Genomic DNA, 17,018 nt, shown 5'->3' with positions numbered 1-17,018 from the left:
TTGCTGATGTCCTCATCTCCTTGCCTTGCCTTGCCTTGCCTCACAGGAGTCAGGTCAGGACATTCAGAGTTCAGGGAGCATTGGATAAATGTTAACACCATTAGCCACAAGCAATGCCTGTTGCTGCTGGCCAGCACACTCACACTGTTTCAAGGTCCCTGTGGACCAGTTACCTTCAGATCTAAGTCTCATTTGTGTTTCTCTGATGGATAAATCTGTCCTGAGCATCTTCAGACAAACTCTGGATGGTGTAGTGTTGTAGGCAATCATCTTCCCTCACTTGGGTACTGCTTCAGAGATTAGGGGATCTCATAATTTGCATTTTTAGACTGATTAATTCTAATGGTGTAGTTCTAATGTTTCATTTACATATGCACAGTTATTTGTGATGCAGATTCACCCCAAGTGAGAGTGTGAAATGGCAGGGCGATGACAGGTTTCATGAAAATAAATCTTGGATACATTGACAGCCACTGAAGCATTAACATTTCAACAATATTAATTAGCTATGTATATAGAGAGAATTTGATTAAAAACCACCAGAGTCTTCTTTTAAGGATGATCATCAAAATACTTGTGCCAGGTGAAAAAGTTACAGTCCTAATTTTGTTCCTTTTCACATACCCCTCTCTATTATCTTGAATTATATTAATTAGGATGCTGAATGGCTACTACACATATAGTAATATGCTGTAAGAGGAATGTAGGTGAGTATAACACTGACAAAAGTATATTTGTCTCTCCCTTTCACAGCAAATTTTCAACTTTGAAGTTGCAAATATATGAACTACACCAGACAAGGTCTAAGATATCACTTTTGATGGTGTGAGGTAGTTCTAGATCCTTGACGAGCACAGATATAAGGGCTTAAAGCCCATCACTTTCTTTACTTCATCTGCATAATAAAAGTAGTGAGTTGCATTTCCCTAGATGTATTTTGCCATTGCTTTGAAGCACTCTAGAGATTTAGAGCAAAAGTGTCTTCAGAGACCAGGATCTTGGCTGTGATGAATTCCACTCCTCCATACTATGCCATGCATCTCTCTGTGGTTTCAATACCTTCCTTCTTCAGTTAGAAATGATCATGCACACAAAAAGATCTCCTCTGTCCAAGTCCCCAGGCTCTCCGTGTCTTTCTGTGCTTTCCTCTTTATCTCTCACACACCACAGGTACTTTGGCTCAACCTTAGTAGATGATCTCTTTGCTCTCTGGAGCTCTCCAGATCCAGACCAAACTGGTTTCACCCAGGTGCAGTCGATCTGTTTTGCCAAGATGCGCCCAGATGAATGGGTAAACCTCTAAGGCTTACATAGCCTGTTTGTCATGATTGGAAGGTCAAGGGCATGGCAGCTGAGCAGAGAAGTGTGGATCCCTCACAGCTCTGAGGCATCCACTGCTACAGCAGTTTTATAGGGCAGCTGTAAGAAGTACATTAACTGATCCTCCAAACCCCCATGTGTGTCTATTATCTCAGACAGGAGGGGGCTTTGTGGTCTTACATCAGTAAACAGAACCAGAGCTGTTCTTCTAGGTCAGAACAAATAAAAAAGTATTCTTCTTCCACAGAATCCTCCCAGATTTTCTTATATCCTTTCTATAAAGAAGGAAAACCAGAATATTTGGGACACTGTTCTGTTTTTTTGCCCTGGATAGTAGTGTGCAGGATTTCACAAAGATAGGAGAATTTGGAAATGCCACTGCATGGTAGCACATGGCATTTCTGGATATTTTTATCTTATGGTCTAATTTCTCTGAGATTAGTGGTGTTCTTGTCAATAAGAGAAAGTAATCTTTTTCTGGAAAAATAAAACTCCACTGGAGTTTAATGTCTGCAGACACTTAGCTTATACATTACTTATGTAGAGGTAAGAGATAATAGGGCCAGAGATAATAATGAGGTTTATTAATGTACTATTTTTCTCCTTTATCATTTTCTGTTATTTCCTTAAATGCTCTTATTAGCAATATGAATTGTTATACTTACGTAATATTAGGTATTCTACCTTTCTCTTTGAGCAAGCTTTTGCTTATTCTGCAAGAGAAAGAAGGAGGACAACAGTTTAAAAAGGCTTTAAAAGAGAAAATAAGAGCAAGCCTTTCTGCTTGAACAGTGCTCTTCCTTGCTGTGGTAGATTTAAGAGTCATGCTCCATGTTATTTCAATAGACTCCTTTTCTAATTGAAATGTGTGCTGGAAGGTTGGTAAGACCACACATCCTCCAGTCATTTCAATGTCAGCCTGAGATAATCATAGTGTAAATTGTGTGGGGTAAACTTTCAAAGCATCAATGCTCAGTTCTTCTGTGGTATTTGTAGTTACTACCATTGGTGCTCATTCTACCACTGCTAGAATGACTAAATTGGAGCAGATCCTTATTGGTTACCAAACACAATAAACTACACAGAAACCATAAGTAGAGTATTCCTTCTTCACTACTATAACAGGGATTACTTTAGCCAGATGCAGGAGGAACCTTAATACACAAGAAACATTTTCTGTTTGGGGTTTTTTATTATTTATATTCTGTTAAGGAAAACAGTCTTAAATAGCACACTATCAACTTTCCAAGTCATGATAGTCTGACTGTGCAATCCAGACAGGAGCCAGGTATGCTTTGGTTATCTGTATATGTTAATGCAGTCTGTCTGCTCGGAAAATTGCTCTAAAATACTTAAAAAGAGACATTGGAATGTTATACCATAGGCAAAATAAGTCAGCTGTTTCCAAGGAAACTGAGTCCTTGGAAAAATCTGTGATTTTGAAGAGTAAGTTGACTTTAAAAAGTCTATTAAAGATTAAACATTTTTTAAAATAGCTTTTAAGAGTTGGCATCTAAAGGCCTGATTGGGATATTTAGGAAGAGGTCTATTTATTTGTGGCCTATTTTTTATTGGGGTTTTTTTGTTGTTATTATTACGATTTTTTTCAAATATCAAACCTGACTTTTGCTGGAGAGCTTCTAAGAGATCTGTGAATATCTACTCTGAGCTCAAAACTTTCAGAAACAGCAATGAACACCTCTGTCATTGGACTTCTAATATTCTAACCTTGATGTGGACACTGGTAAAGCAGCCTGGGCTCGTTAACAGGGCTGTTCTGGGAGACCAATGACATAACATAAAGGCCTTGATTTCTTGAAGACAGGGCACCAAATTCTTTTGATGAGGTTACTTCGGGATTGCTCTTCCATAGCAGCAGCAAGAGAAAAAGTCTTCTGCTTTCTTCTCACCTTAAAAATTTAAAAGAGTGTAGACATATCTGCCTAAGCATCCCTGTCTCATTTACAAGCTAAGCATAAACTCCAGATCATGGGGCACAGGGTTACCCAACAATTTTTTCCATATAGTAGTCTTACCTCCTCTTTTTAACGACCCCCCAAAAGAGGTTGGTATGAACAACATAGAAATAAGCTTCAGTGTTTCAATAACTTTGCAAATGTATTGTTCTTTTTCTCTCTTCACTCAAAAAGGGTACCTTCACACAGCAGGGAAGCCACTGGCAGGGGCAGAGGGTCTATGGAAAGGAAGAGTGGCTGGCTGTGCTTCCTGCAGGATTAGTTGTGCATCACTTACCTCCCATCACCTCGTTAGCTTTTGCATTGGCCATCTTTAGCGTAAGGAAGCAAATGTCCTTCTGTGGCCCATGGAGAGAGACTTGGCTTTTCTGGTTGACTCCCCATAGCCAGGAGCCTGGTGCTGGGGGATCAGGGATACAGACAACTTAAAGCAGCAACACCTGTCCTATGGCCAGCAAGATCTCCAAGCACTCAGATTCCCTTTGCTCTCCCTCTGCTCCATCATAAGTGTTCATTGGCACTCATTCCATGAAGAAAAGGATAAGCCAGATCTGGGCAGCTAAAGAAAGAGGGATAGCACCCCTTAATATGTTTTAGTAAATTTAAACACACAAGACTGCTTTGGGTGCCCATGATGTGCATCTACACCAGCTAACTTCCACACACTGAGGTTCAGATGGTTTTTGACCATATGTAACTCCCACACACATACCTCTCACCAATACTACAGGAAAATGGTAATTTCTTCTTTTCCTAAAGTCAATCAAAAAGAAATAAAAATAGGTTTCCCCCTTCTCCCCTTGCATGGCCTTATGGACTGGTTTGGAAAAATGTGTAGGTATTTAAAGAGTGGTTTGCTGTTGCTGCAATGAGATGATAGATAATGAGTGTGGCAAGAGCAGCTGAGTTACAGGAAAATAGTCAGCTCTTGCCAGAAAGACCAGCATAGTTTGAACTGCTAGTTCATAGTTGTAAATAAATCTTTGCAATTGAGCCTTTGGAACATTAACATAAATTGTTTCCAAATGCTCTAGACCTGCATGGCTCATGTCACTAAAGTTGCCAGACACAAATCTTCCTTTCTAAGGAGAAGGGAAATAAGACAGAAAGTTCTCCATGTGCACAGTTCTTCTGGAAAGATAGTCAAGTGGGAGAAATGTGTGTACATCTTGGAGGACTTTTTATTTCCTGTACAGGTGGTAACAGACCATTCTGCTCCAGGAGCACATGTAGAGCCCTAGTACTATTGACCTAATTGAGGTCAACAGCAAGTCCCCCTTTGGCATCTACAGGGGCTTAATTCTGAATTCTGTGTCTAGAGATACTGTTACAAAAAGAGATCAGAACTTCGCTGAATAAACTAAACAACTCCTACAAGTTTTACACAGTTTGCCTTGGCTTCTTTCTCTCTCTTGTGCGTGTGCATCTGTACTTTCCAGTGTTCAATACCCCATAAGAAGGGTTGAAATAAGAGATGCACAGAACATCGCTTATTAGGCTTGCAGCCCCTAGTTGAAAAAGCAGACAAGGTGTGCTTTTTCAGTAGTCAATACTGTCATGGGATTGGGGAATGCTGGATGATTTCTTAATGACATGATGAGCCATAATTTTTATGAGGTAATACGATAACTTTAGCAATTACTGCTAGTAAAATGAGATTGAGCCAGCAGGGGAAGAAGAGGAAAGAAACATAGATTTTAAGTCAGTCTACTAATTTTTTGGTAATTTTCCTGCCAATTCTTACTCTTCCTGGAAGACACAGTGTGGGTAGTGCTGACATTTGGCATAAGCTGTAATTTTTCTTCTGGGCATGCAACAGAAAGCTCTTTTCCTTTTGAAGATGTATTTGTTATGTCTGACGCTGTACGAGGGAGACTGCATGGCAGAAAAAAATCAATTTCTCCTTCATGATAATGTTAAGAGCAATCTGAAAAAGCATAAGTATAGAAAGATTACTGCAATAAAATTTAAAGACCTTGTTGTACTACAAAGTGGTGTAATAACAATGAGCCTCTGGCCCACAAAGCTTTACAGTCACTAAGTATCAAACACAAGAGGAAGAAACAGATCAATGGCAAGGAGATTGAATTGCGATTTGTGTCCATCCAGAACTATGCAAGTCTTCTGTTTTGTTTTGTTGTTGTTTTTTTTCATAAAGCCCAAAACAGTGCATAAAGACTGCACTAAGCTAAGCATGAGGGGTTTTTACATAACAGGAGTCTATGGACTGTCGATGTAAAGGACCATGTGTACAAAGTGACAGGCAAAACCGCTGCTCAATATGATTTCACATTTATTCATTGTAAGATAATATTGCTAATATTTAGTAAATAGGCCCCGTGATTACTTTACATTTAGTTCTCTCTGGAGCAGAAAAAACTTGCACAATATCCTCAAAATATCACACAATAGATCCTGAGACCCAATCCAAGGCCAGGACTTGAACAGCCTGGAATTTGGGATGCTTAACCCTGAATTCCAGCTTTCTGAATGAAACCACATGAACATGAATTCCTAACTTTAAGAGATATTGGAACCAAAATTGGTCCCGGATCAAATAAAGTTTCACATAACTGAAACCAACATGCAGATCTTGGAAACTTTCCTTTCTTGTCTTTTGATTTCCCAAATCTCTGGAGTTGTTCTTCATATCCCATCCAGAGCTGTCCCTGCAGTGTCTTCAAAGAGTATAGTTCATCCCTAAATCTGTTTGGGACATAGAAATGAGGACTGCCTCTCCCTGCTCAGGGTGATGGGGACAATCTACTGTGACAATCTTAGAGCACATTTAACAAAATTAGATCCCTTCCAGGACAGTGAGGCAAGTGTCCAGGTATTTTCTGAAATAGGGGCAGCGACTATTAAATAATTGTTAAATAAATTATTACACTATTATATAAATGATTAAATAAATATATTACATAATGCTTGCTTCTACTCCCCTGAAAAGCACCTAGGAGACAATACAGCACTCAGGAAGGAACCTCCTGTGACCAAGAGACGGGAACATCCACCTCTAAGGTAATAGTCTTTCTTCCAGTCACAATGCACTTTGGCGGCTTTGGATGAAGTACGGAAATGGTATAAACCTGTAAAGGAATCACACTCTCTGGTTTTTGCTTTTCCACATCTTCACTGAAGAGAAATTTTTCACTCTTTGGTATCACACATCTAAATCAGGGCTAGAAAGAACTAATTCTGCAGAAAAGTGACGAATGCCAGTTCACAAGTGGTTTCTGCTCACACTTTATCTTAGCAATAATGCATATTAAATATACAACCAAATCTTATCATTCAGAAAAATTATCTAATAAAATCTGATAAAAAGTACAGATTTCTGTCCTAAATACAGAATATTTGAAAAAAGCTGTCACTTCTCTCAGAATCTGTCATACATTTACATGTGCAACTGAGTGTACATTGGTCTGACTCCATTCATTTTGCTGAAATTACTCCATGAAGGAAATTAAGTCCTCTCTAGTTCTTTCATGGGGGAGTCCAAGCATGTTATATAGGTTAGGGGTGTGAACAGGCACAAAACAGAGAGCAAAATAAATCCACCATCATCTTTTAAATGTTGTGGTAATGGTTGCAACTCTACTTCAAGAGGAGACTAACTTGCTGGAAGCAGTTGTTAAGGAAATGTCCCTCTCTACAGTCCCTGTTCTCTTGTCTTTGACTTCCATTGCTAGCTACTGCTGTTGGAGATGGGCTAGACAGGAGCTTTGGGTAGTCACTGCACTTCTCTCTGCAGCATGTCTTCTTACCTTCTGTCTTTGTCTTATCAGTCCCTATGATCCTCTCTAGTCCTTAGGGACAAAGAGCACCTAAGGTACTCCCAGCTCCCCTTTGGGATAAGAAAGTTAAGCAGTTCCTAGAGCATCTTTAAGGTCAAAGCAGCTGGACTGCTACTCATTCTGGGTTGTCAGTAGCACAGATGACCAGCTGTCATGATTTTTCCTCCAAGCATATTTTGGGGTTTGGTAGTTTGTCTCTCCTTTTTCTTTAGTAGTTACTTGTAGTTCAAAAGACTTTCCAGCAGCTGAGCCATCACTTACCTACAGCACACATATAAAACTGCTCACCCCTCAGTCTGGGCTGGTCAATTCAGCAGTTGATCAACCATTAGAAAAAAGCCAAGCAAAAAAAGCTTTCTACCCATCAAAACAAAATTCAGTCTGCCCTAAAACCCTGATCGCATTTCAGCTATAGCAAATGGAAGATAATAATAAAAACTGAAATTCTGGAGGAGAACTCAGGATTTCAGAATCTCCTGTGGGTGGCTCCCACTACCAGAAGGATAGGACAAACTCCAGAATCCAGCAACCTGTGCCAAGAACACTAAGCAAGTAACAACTTTTTACTTGAGAGCTGAAGTTGGCAAAAGGACTGCAGCTGCTGTAAACGTCACTTGTGCCTGAAAGACAGAGGTAGCCACTTAAGCCATTAGTACTCAAAACATTTAAGGATTTATAGATCAAATGTGGCTTAAAGAGGAGATGAGGCCTGGCAGGCAGTGAAAATCATGCAGTCCACATGGCATTCACTTTCCATTTGTGAAATTTTCTTTCCTGAGCAGGTAGTTATGCCCTCTCCAGCTGTAACCTCCAAAGAGATTTCAGGTGCAACACATGCTGCAACCCTCAGGTTAAGAAAGAAGCTGATGACTAATGAAACCCAAAATAAATTGTCCCAGGCAATAATAAATATTCATGTGGTTAATCAAAGGCATTTGTGTCATTGTTGCTTGTATGTGCATCCAGAAAATGATAGAGACATAAGACCTGAGGAGCAAACAGCAGTTGTTCCTAATTCAGATAAGCTGAAACATCCTATACAATTTCTTCCACTTGCTTTTCCCCTCCCGTAATCATTGTTTGACATTCGTCTGAGCCAGGGCATCTAGCTCCCATTTGTGTGCCAGTGCAGTTGGATAACTCATTCAGTTGCATCAGAGAAGAATGAGATATACAATCACCAACCCTATACCTCCTGCTGTTAACAGTACCCATAGTCCCATGCATGAGGAGAGACGGAGAGTTGGTGTTTGCCTGCAGGGGAACAATTTCTAGACACTGGCTTACTGAGTACGCAGAGAAGGAAGGTGCAGAAGCACATAACAGTGGTGCCTGAGAGTTTATGTGTTACTAAAGTCTACTAGCAATGAGAACCTTTGTCTTGCCTTATGCAGGAGATATTTCTGAAGATTAGCTGGCTCATCCTCCTAATGTACTTGGCTCCCTCCACCCCCTACAGAGACACCTTGCTTTGGACCTATTGGTCAAATCCCCTTCACAAATTCCATGAGAATTCTTCAGAGTCAGGGGTTACTCCTCCCTCTTGTCTCTAACACTAGTTCTGGTGAGAGACAGATCAGCGGATGGCGGAAGTAGATGGGCTATTGTCATTGCCCTGCACTGTAGAATTTATAGTCCAGTTTCTTCCTATTGTGTTCATTTATTTTGACCAAAAGTCAGATTAAAACTGAGGTACAATGTGGTAAACAAGAATTGATAAACCTTTCCTGGGGTATTGGGTCAAGCGTAGCTCAGTCTGACATGTATGTGCCTGTTTCTGTCTTCATGACAGGATAGCTGGACTCCAGATACCAACATGACTGAGCGCTTTGACTGCCACTACTGCAAAGAGTCCCTGTTTGGTAAGAAGTACATCCTGAAGGAGGACAGCCCCTATTGTGTGAAATGCTATGAAAACCTTTATTCCAATACCTGCGAGGAATGTAAAAAACCTATTGGCGCTGACTGCAAGGTATGCCAGATTTGTGTCTTGTTACAGAAATCTTAGTAGAGTAGCCTGGATACAGAGCTGAGACCTGGAAGGATCCAGCTTAACAGCTACATAGGGGGTTTTTTTGCTGGGAGAGCATAGTTTCTGGAGCTCTGTATCTGCTTTTTATCACTTCATTTGTCAAACCCTTCTTTACCAGGCATGGTAATAGAAATACCTTCCTGCAAGGTATAAAATGATCTGATGTAAGAAATTCTCTCTAAGTCATTAGGAGAGTCTGTCCTCAGGGCCAGCTGCGATCTGGAAGGGTGGCAGAAGCAGATTTTTCTTAACTTTGAGTCAGAGGGAGGGAAGCCACTGCTGGCTTTCCAGTGATCATAATTCTGTGGTCATCAAAGAGACAAGACATACTCAAGAAAAAGTCTCAACTTGGAGACTACAAAATCTAGGTAATCGCTGACCCAAGTAATAAATCAGATAGAGTTAGAAAAAATAGCCTTTTAAATGATGATAAAGGAGTCTAACTAAAGGTTGGAAAGGACAGAGAAGAGACTCTGCTTGAGCTGTGCACTGCTGTACCACATGGAAACACCTCCCTGGTACAAATAAGGTGTAACCACCTGCATTTCTTTTAAGTTAATCAAAACAACTGGAGTTCATGCCAGTTTCACCCTGACTGAATGAAGACAGAGCAGCCATCCAGTGAGGTGTCTGTTGGACTGCTACAGACTGACTCCATCCAATAGCCGTCCTCCTTGCACAAAATTGACCTGTTCAAAGTTGGGCAAGAGTTTCACTGACAGAGTGAGATTGCAGTAGAACTGCAATTTGCATTGCATAACCATAGGATTCTTGACTGATACAAGGAGATCTGATGTTTGATTTCCTCCATTGCTTATCTGTACCTCTAGAAGCACCAATTAATTCCTATTAGTGATACTACTACTCAATCACTAGTTCAGAGATACAAAAATATATGCTTACTCAGATTGAAAAAAAAAATGTTACATGTCTTCCAAATAGATCTACTCCACTCTATGGGCAAATCAGTGGGAAAGTCCCTTTCAGAAACTTTAGAAAGGTGAGAATGTTTCATCATCAAGACAGGGAACTGGCAATAGTCTGTAAGGGGGTATAGAATTGCCAGCTTTCCTACAGCTCATAAATATTCAGATTAGAGAAGAGATACAGCTGGCCTGTCCTGACCTGAAAAAGCAAAATATTTTTGTCCCATTCCAGAATGTGCTTTTGTTTTAAGGTCTCTTTCTAACCCCCTGAGAAGATATTTCCATGTGTTGATATTCAAGAATTTAAAAACTTGGACTGGCTTTAACAAATCTCGGTCAAAGTATTCAGGAATTAATCAGGCTGAACTTTTCAACCCAGATTTATGGATTTAGGGAGTGTGGGTGTTATCCAATATACTGCTTTTTTTTTAGCAAGACACAGTCTAATAGCAGATAGGAAAAAAAAGAAAGGGCCCCTTAGTCTACAATCTAAGAATATTTTATATATGTAAAGAACCAGAACTATATGTGGAAAACACAACTAAGAGATAGTAAATAAATATTTCTTAAAAAGCTATGAAGCATACCAGAAATGAACATGTCCTTTTTCATTTCTATGAAATGTTTGTGCCTGTCCATGCTTTATGTTGTACCTTTTGAATCTATTGACCAATTTTAACCAGATTCTGCCAGACGGATAAAAGCTGAAACTTAAATTGCTACAAGTTTTCTGAAAAAAACCCCAACATGTGCTTGGGTAGAAAAAGACATGCTATGAATGTTCCCACTGAAAAGACAACTAGAGTAGTTTTTCAATTGCAGTAACAGACGCTAGAGAACACATTTGAGAGAGCCCTTACAAATGCCTCAGCCCCAAGATAAGTTTCAGAGCAAGTATGTCCACTATATGACTGAGCATAAATTCAGCTGAGAAACACAAAGTCACAAAAAAATCAGACTTCTGCTTCTCATTAAGCTGTATGTATACATAGGGATATCACGGCTAGGCTTCGCGAACGAAGATTTGGGAAGGGCTCTACCCACATTTCTTGCAAGCGCGTTGGTGGCTAAAAAGGCCAATACGAGATAGGCATGTCCGGTTGCAAAAGGCACAGCAGAAAGACTCCTTAGATGGTATATTCTGCAAGGCACGATTCTTTCTGCATTGTCTTCTCTCCTCAAGGGTGATCCTGCGTGCTTTCTCAAAAGCATCAGCAGCGTTATAGATGGTGTGTCTCCAGGCCTCCTGATGGGAGGCCAGAGTAGACCAGTTATGGTGGTCAATGTGGCCAAGGCTGAGATGTTGTTTCAAGGAGTCCTTGTATCTTTTCTTCGGGGCTCCTCTCTTGCGGCAGCCAGTGGCAAGTTCACCATAAAGCAGGATCTTAGGGAAGCGATGGTCCTTCATCCTGGAGACGTGCCCTGCCCATCGCAGCTGTGTTCTCAACATAGGGATATAAATACATAAGAAATATACCCACAGACATATATGTATGTATTTTTCTATATATCTTTTTAAACATTGCATTTACTTTTTCACCTCTACAAAGAAGATAAATTGCACTGTGTTTGAGAATGAAACCAGTATGTTTACTTCATGTACAAAATGGACTCCACATTTGTTTATATGTTCTGACATAGCCTATGGTTGTAAAATTTGGAACAAAAACCTAGTGGAGTGACAGTGTTATCAGAAAAGGTCACATCTGGGCCTCTGCATCCAGCAGGGGTGCCCATTCTTGCACCCACATTACAACCTGAAAAGTCCCACGGAGCTCACACCTCAGATCTTCTTTTGCAAGTCCCTTCTAAGCCACCATTGTTTTTCTACACTTAGAAAAGCTGCCCTGAGAACCAGGTGCTCCTAATTTCCCTCTTTCCAGCCCTCCCAATTAAAAGCAGCTCTTCTTTAGATGACAGGGTTAAACTAAAGTAAAACAGGTGTTGACAAGGGGACAGCCAGCTCTCTGTCTCTGAACTACTGTAGTGTATCGGCACTGATGCACAGAATCAGTTCACCTGAGTTGAACTTAAGCCTGCTCAGACACTGGTAATACTCCAAACTGACAGCACTGGGATCTGAGAGGATGAAACTGATGCCAGATTTTCCCATTGTGTTTAAGCTATGGCACAGAGAGCCCACAAGATAACCATACTGAAGAAAAGTTTTCCTTGAATTCAAATCAGGGGAAAATTTGTTTCACTATCTTTCTAGTTTTTATAGTAATTTATGGGTAGCTGTGAAAGTAACTGAGTAATAACTGATTTGTTCTTTATTTTAAAAGAACAAATTTTTTTCCATCAAAAAATCCCAGATTGACAACATGTGTCTGAATGACACCTTTGGATTTAGGCCATTTCATTAACTGTAAACAATTCTAGCTGACGTTTCACAGACAGATTAAAAGCTTCACATATAGCATGGTAGAAGGCATTGGCAGGCAGTAGAAAAACACAGTGCCATTTCTCTTACAGCTATTATACATTATTCATATGTTAACATGTTTTAGTATAAATTTACCTTTTCTAAAAAAAAAAAGGCATTTTGTTGCCTACATCCCTGGTGAACACTTACAACACCTACAGTTTCATGCTTTTTTCTGGAAATTCATCCATTATATTCCCATGTGCTTAACTGCTGAAGCATGACTTTTGGTTGACTTCGGCTTTTTTAATACTTTCCTTGCAGATCCTATGGTATAGAAACCATTGCAAAACTAGGAAATACCTACAGTAATCCAGAGTTTAATGCAGTCCACAAGTTGGCCTTGGCAGGCACAAAGGGGTGAACGCTCTCTCTGGAACATGTGAGAATTAAATTATAAGTAGATTGTGAGATAAAGCTACTGTCTCAGCACGGAGGCCAAAAATGAGTCAGAAGGGTCAGTCTTAAATAAACTAAACAAAAAATTAAAACCTCTAGTAACGCAGATAAGGAAAGGGATAAAATAATTATTTTTCTCATTTTACGTATTTAAACCTTGTCCTGACTTGCAGCACTTTTTCAGTGCATTACTGAATCTCAGAGTAGTTGTTGTAAAGTGGAATGGTAAAAGAGGTAGATACCCTAATATCTTGTCATACCCCTAAGGGTCTGGGTCCAGCAAAGTATTGCTTGGTTTTATCTTTTCTCAACATGCTTTTGACAGGTATGTGCCAGTCTAACATACTTAAGTGCTTTGCTACAGGGTGTGTGTAGTGTCCAATCTGCACAGCATTTTGTTGGCAGACCCCGTTTCCTCTGCTCTTCTGAAAAGAGCATTGTGGCAGGCAAAAAAGCCTAATGTACTCTTTGTTTGTGAACAACAAATGCAGTTCCTTTTCTGGTAATAAGCTCTCTAATCTCCTTCTTCCTGTTGGGTCCCCGCTGAAAGCCAGTTCAGGAGAAATGGTAATGCATAATGGCTTCAGTTTACTTAGATTTAAAAAGCCAGAGTAGAAGACAACGTATGAGGAGCCTTAGGCGTAACCCGGTGACCTGGTAACTCTAGTCTTGGTGGTCTTCTAGGTTTTGGATTTTTTTAAAAACAATTTTCTAGTTTAAAAAAAGTCACATACAGTCACACCATAGAGGCTAAATAAACCACACTGAAGCAAAACTGTACAGAAATGTATGGAAAAGCTGTTAAAACATCATCTTGCCAATGTTAACAGTTATTTTGTCAAAGTTTTCTTTGTGAGTGATGTAAGGAAAATAAAAGAAAATAAAATTACTTTAAAAGTACATAATGGCTTTTCAAAACCATGAGTTTCAAAACTGTTTTGCATGGCATGACTCTAAAAAATTTCAGATACAAATAGGATCTTGCATCAAGTTTTGCTTACAGTCATCTGAGCACCTACAAAAGATCTCCGCTTGGTTGGCGCTCTGATGTCTGTTTGAGAAACATTCATTGTTCATTTGGTTGTGTCAAGTAACCCTGAGCTGAAATTTTCAGCTGAGGTTGATACTGAGATCAGGCCGAGAAAAGAGCCCATTAAAATATGAGTAGTTTCAGGGATTGCTAATTTAGTTCATTTTTAATCTTCAAATGAAACTATATGAGAGAAGGATTATTTTCTATATTCAGAAGAAATGTCACTGAACGAAGTGTTAAAAATTCTCCCTCCAAATACTGCTACAGGATTTATCACAGCTCTGCAGAGATGGTATTGTCCTCCTCCCTTTCTCTTTTCCGTAGTAGCACATCTCGAACTGGTTTGGTGCTTTCTGAACTTCAGCTGCAAAATGCTTGTACAGGGCAGAGCATGTCCATGAGCATCTGTGTGCATGCATCTCCCATTCCACTTCTCAAATGCCAGCCTATGGTAATTCTTCAGTCTCTTATCTGTGCTTTATCTAACAAGTCTCTTATATATGTTCATGGGTGCATTCTCTAACAAGAGCACATGGCAGTCAGTTTTCACAGAGGCACAGATGATAGCAGAAAGAGTCATTCTCTATATAACTCTTTTAGGCAACATAGGAGGTTGCATTAAAATCTACACTTAAAATATGTAGCACCAGGGACTCATTTCCCTTGAGCTGCATAAAACAGCTGACAAGTCATGCCTATCAATATTTTAAGTATATACTGCAGTTCTGAGTCCACAATAGTAATTTTATGGTTTGGTTCTTCCTGGAAATCCATGCAATAAACAGGAATTAGTTGTATATCCCTTGTAACTTCTGCTGGAACAGATTTATTTGGGTTACAATCAGCTAGCTTAAACTAGTATTCCCATGCCTAGACTAAATCTGATGCTCTTTCAGCTTAACAGAGAACCAGCCTGACATTCAGATAAGTTTGAAGTCAGTTATGCACATGCAACTTCTCCAGTGTAGAATCTACTCCAGATCAATACATCCACAGCTTATGAACAAGCCAAAGGTTCCAGCAATATAAACAACACACTGAAGTAGACCAAACCTCCTTTTCAGTGACTTTATTACACTGACTTAAGAATCATTATGCATATATGGTTTCATCAGTACCTTGGACTTCCTTGCTTTCTGATGTGACAGATTCAGAGAGAGAAGGCAATATCCAATTCATGATTCTAATATTTTATTGTAGGCATCTCAAAGCCAGGCATCTTAGATTCTCTCTACATTCAATGAAAATACCTGTTATAATAATCCAAAGTATTTGAAGATTATTCAGTCCAGCCTTTATCTTGGGTACTTTGTGTTGTAGTTGTTCTTCATCACTTTGCCATGATGAAATATCTGCTACTTTGACCTACCCAGCCACTACCTATACAATTTGCCATCATAACTGATGCAAGGATCAAATCTTTCATCATTCACACCTAATCTTTTTCTTCATTACTCCTCTTCTAAAAGGTATGCACCTAACCCAGGGTAAAATTTTATTGATAAAATAAGCAGACATCAGTGCATGAACTGTGGAGATTAAAAGATAGCTTGCAGAAAATTGCAAAAAGAGGAAAAAGGCAGCGAGTGGGGAAAAAGAACGGAATACATCATGTTGCAAGAGAAAGACAAACAGATCTGTTGTGATTCTACTTTCTACCTGGAAAATTTCACATTTTGGAAATCACTATTGGCTGTATATTGTATTCTTTTCTGTTGAAAATATAATCTGAGATCAGATTTAGGCTATTCAACTTCATTTAAAGAGAAAAAAATGTAAACAACTTCTGAAGAAAATTGTTTTCATTTTGCTATTAAAAAAGATTAAAATTTTACGGTGAGAAATTTGTGCTGTTTCAAAAGGAGCTAGCTGAAAATAATAGATGAGCTGAATAAACAAGTACCTGGAAGCTGTAAAGTGGGAGTCTTAGATATTCTGTCACAGAGTGCAATCTCAGAGATGCAAGACGCATTGGTACCAACTGTTATTCACAGTAATTTAAGAAATTTAGGTGAGTAGTGCAGATGTCCAAACAAAAATGCTTAATTCCGTGGTCAATTTCTAACTGAAATCACTATCATTTAACAAGTTACTACATATCAGCTAAGCTAGATGAAACTATATCAGTGTTTCCTATTAGGTACTTATGAGAACAAGGCTCCTGAAGACACAATGTGCTGTTATTTTAAGTTAACCTAGATCCACAGTATCTTTTGTTTGCTCTGAGCTAAGATTGCTCATTTGGAGTTACCTGTGACTGTACTGACTGACATAGGTTAGGCCAGATCAGGTACAAACACTTTGTGATACTTTACACAACTAAAAAATCTGGTATTCTACAACTCATTCTTTTTCTTCAGTTAACCAGATTAGTTCGGTGCCTGCAATAAATACATAGTGGATCTCGAGCTAGAACCTGAGAAGTTATTTCTGCTTCATTCATGACAGTACTAACCACTTACACTCCCAACCCAAACCAAAGCCTATATATTTTGGGGTAGACACCTTTACTTGTAATGATCCAAGCTTCATTTTATTAGAAATCCAAAGTTACTGTTCAAGTGTTACGCGATTAGGCCACCTTAATTCAAATTTTAAAAAGCACAATTCATTTCTTTAGGTCACAATTTTTAGAATTTTTTTTTTTAATAATAAGAGGACCACTGTGGAGAGTATTTTAAATACTTATGCGCTCACATTAATCATTTGGCCAGTATTCTGGATCACTGGGTGCAGGTACAATGTGATCTCGCATCTTTCAGTCCAATATATAGGTATATTGAAATATAGGTAAAACAAAACATAAGAGTCTGTAAAGATTTATTGCAGTGAAAAAAAACCTAAAGAGGTCAGATCTGTTTCACCCTTGGTGTAAGTCTGTTGAACTGAAAAAATACCAGAAAGCAGTTGGGGAAAAGGATTTCTGTTCAGGAGTGAATATGTATGAAATTACCTAGGAATCACCAATAGTTAAGGCAAATAGGGTAAGTCTGTCACACCTATGAGGTTAACAAGTTTTAATCTGACTCAAAAGTGGAGTTTTATTCTCAAAGGAAATACCTAAATGAAATTAGTTGTTCCTCTGCTGCATACAAAAAAAGTTACCTTGA

At 39.1% G+C, this 17,018-nt stretch overlaps 1 protein-coding gene across 7 annotated transcripts in view; it reads left to right on the top strand.

Moving 5' to 3' along the window:
• FHL2 (four and a half LIM domains 2) overlaps positions 1 to 17,018 on the top strand; it is a 64,568-nt gene that overhangs the window by 35,976 nt on the left and 11,574 nt on the right. For 4 of the 7 annotated variants that reach the window (XM_027674978.1, XM_027674975.1, XM_027674979.1 and 1 more), the window contains one exon: positions 8,886 to 9,065. In XM_027674978.1, coding sequence (XP_027530779.1) covers positions 8,910 to 9,065 — 156 coding nt within the window. In that variant the 5' untranslated portion in view covers positions 8,886 to 8,909. Of the gene's footprint in view, positions 1 to 6,263; positions 6,318 to 8,885; positions 9,066 to 17,018 lie in introns of those variants that run through there. The other 3 variants (XM_027674973.1, XM_027674980.1, XM_027674976.1) reach the window with 2 other exon arrangements.

This window comes from Neopelma chrysocephalum, unplaced genomic scaffold, assembly GCF_003984885.1.
Source record: "Neopelma chrysocephalum unplaced genomic scaffold, ASM398488v2 Primary Assembly neopelma1_25, whole genome shotgun sequence".
Classification (NCBI taxonomy): Eukaryota; Metazoa; Chordata; class Aves; order Passeriformes; family Pipridae; genus Neopelma; species Neopelma chrysocephalum.
The sequence above is the reverse complement of the archived record's forward strand: the minus strand, read 5'-3'. Positions and strand labels throughout refer to the sequence as shown.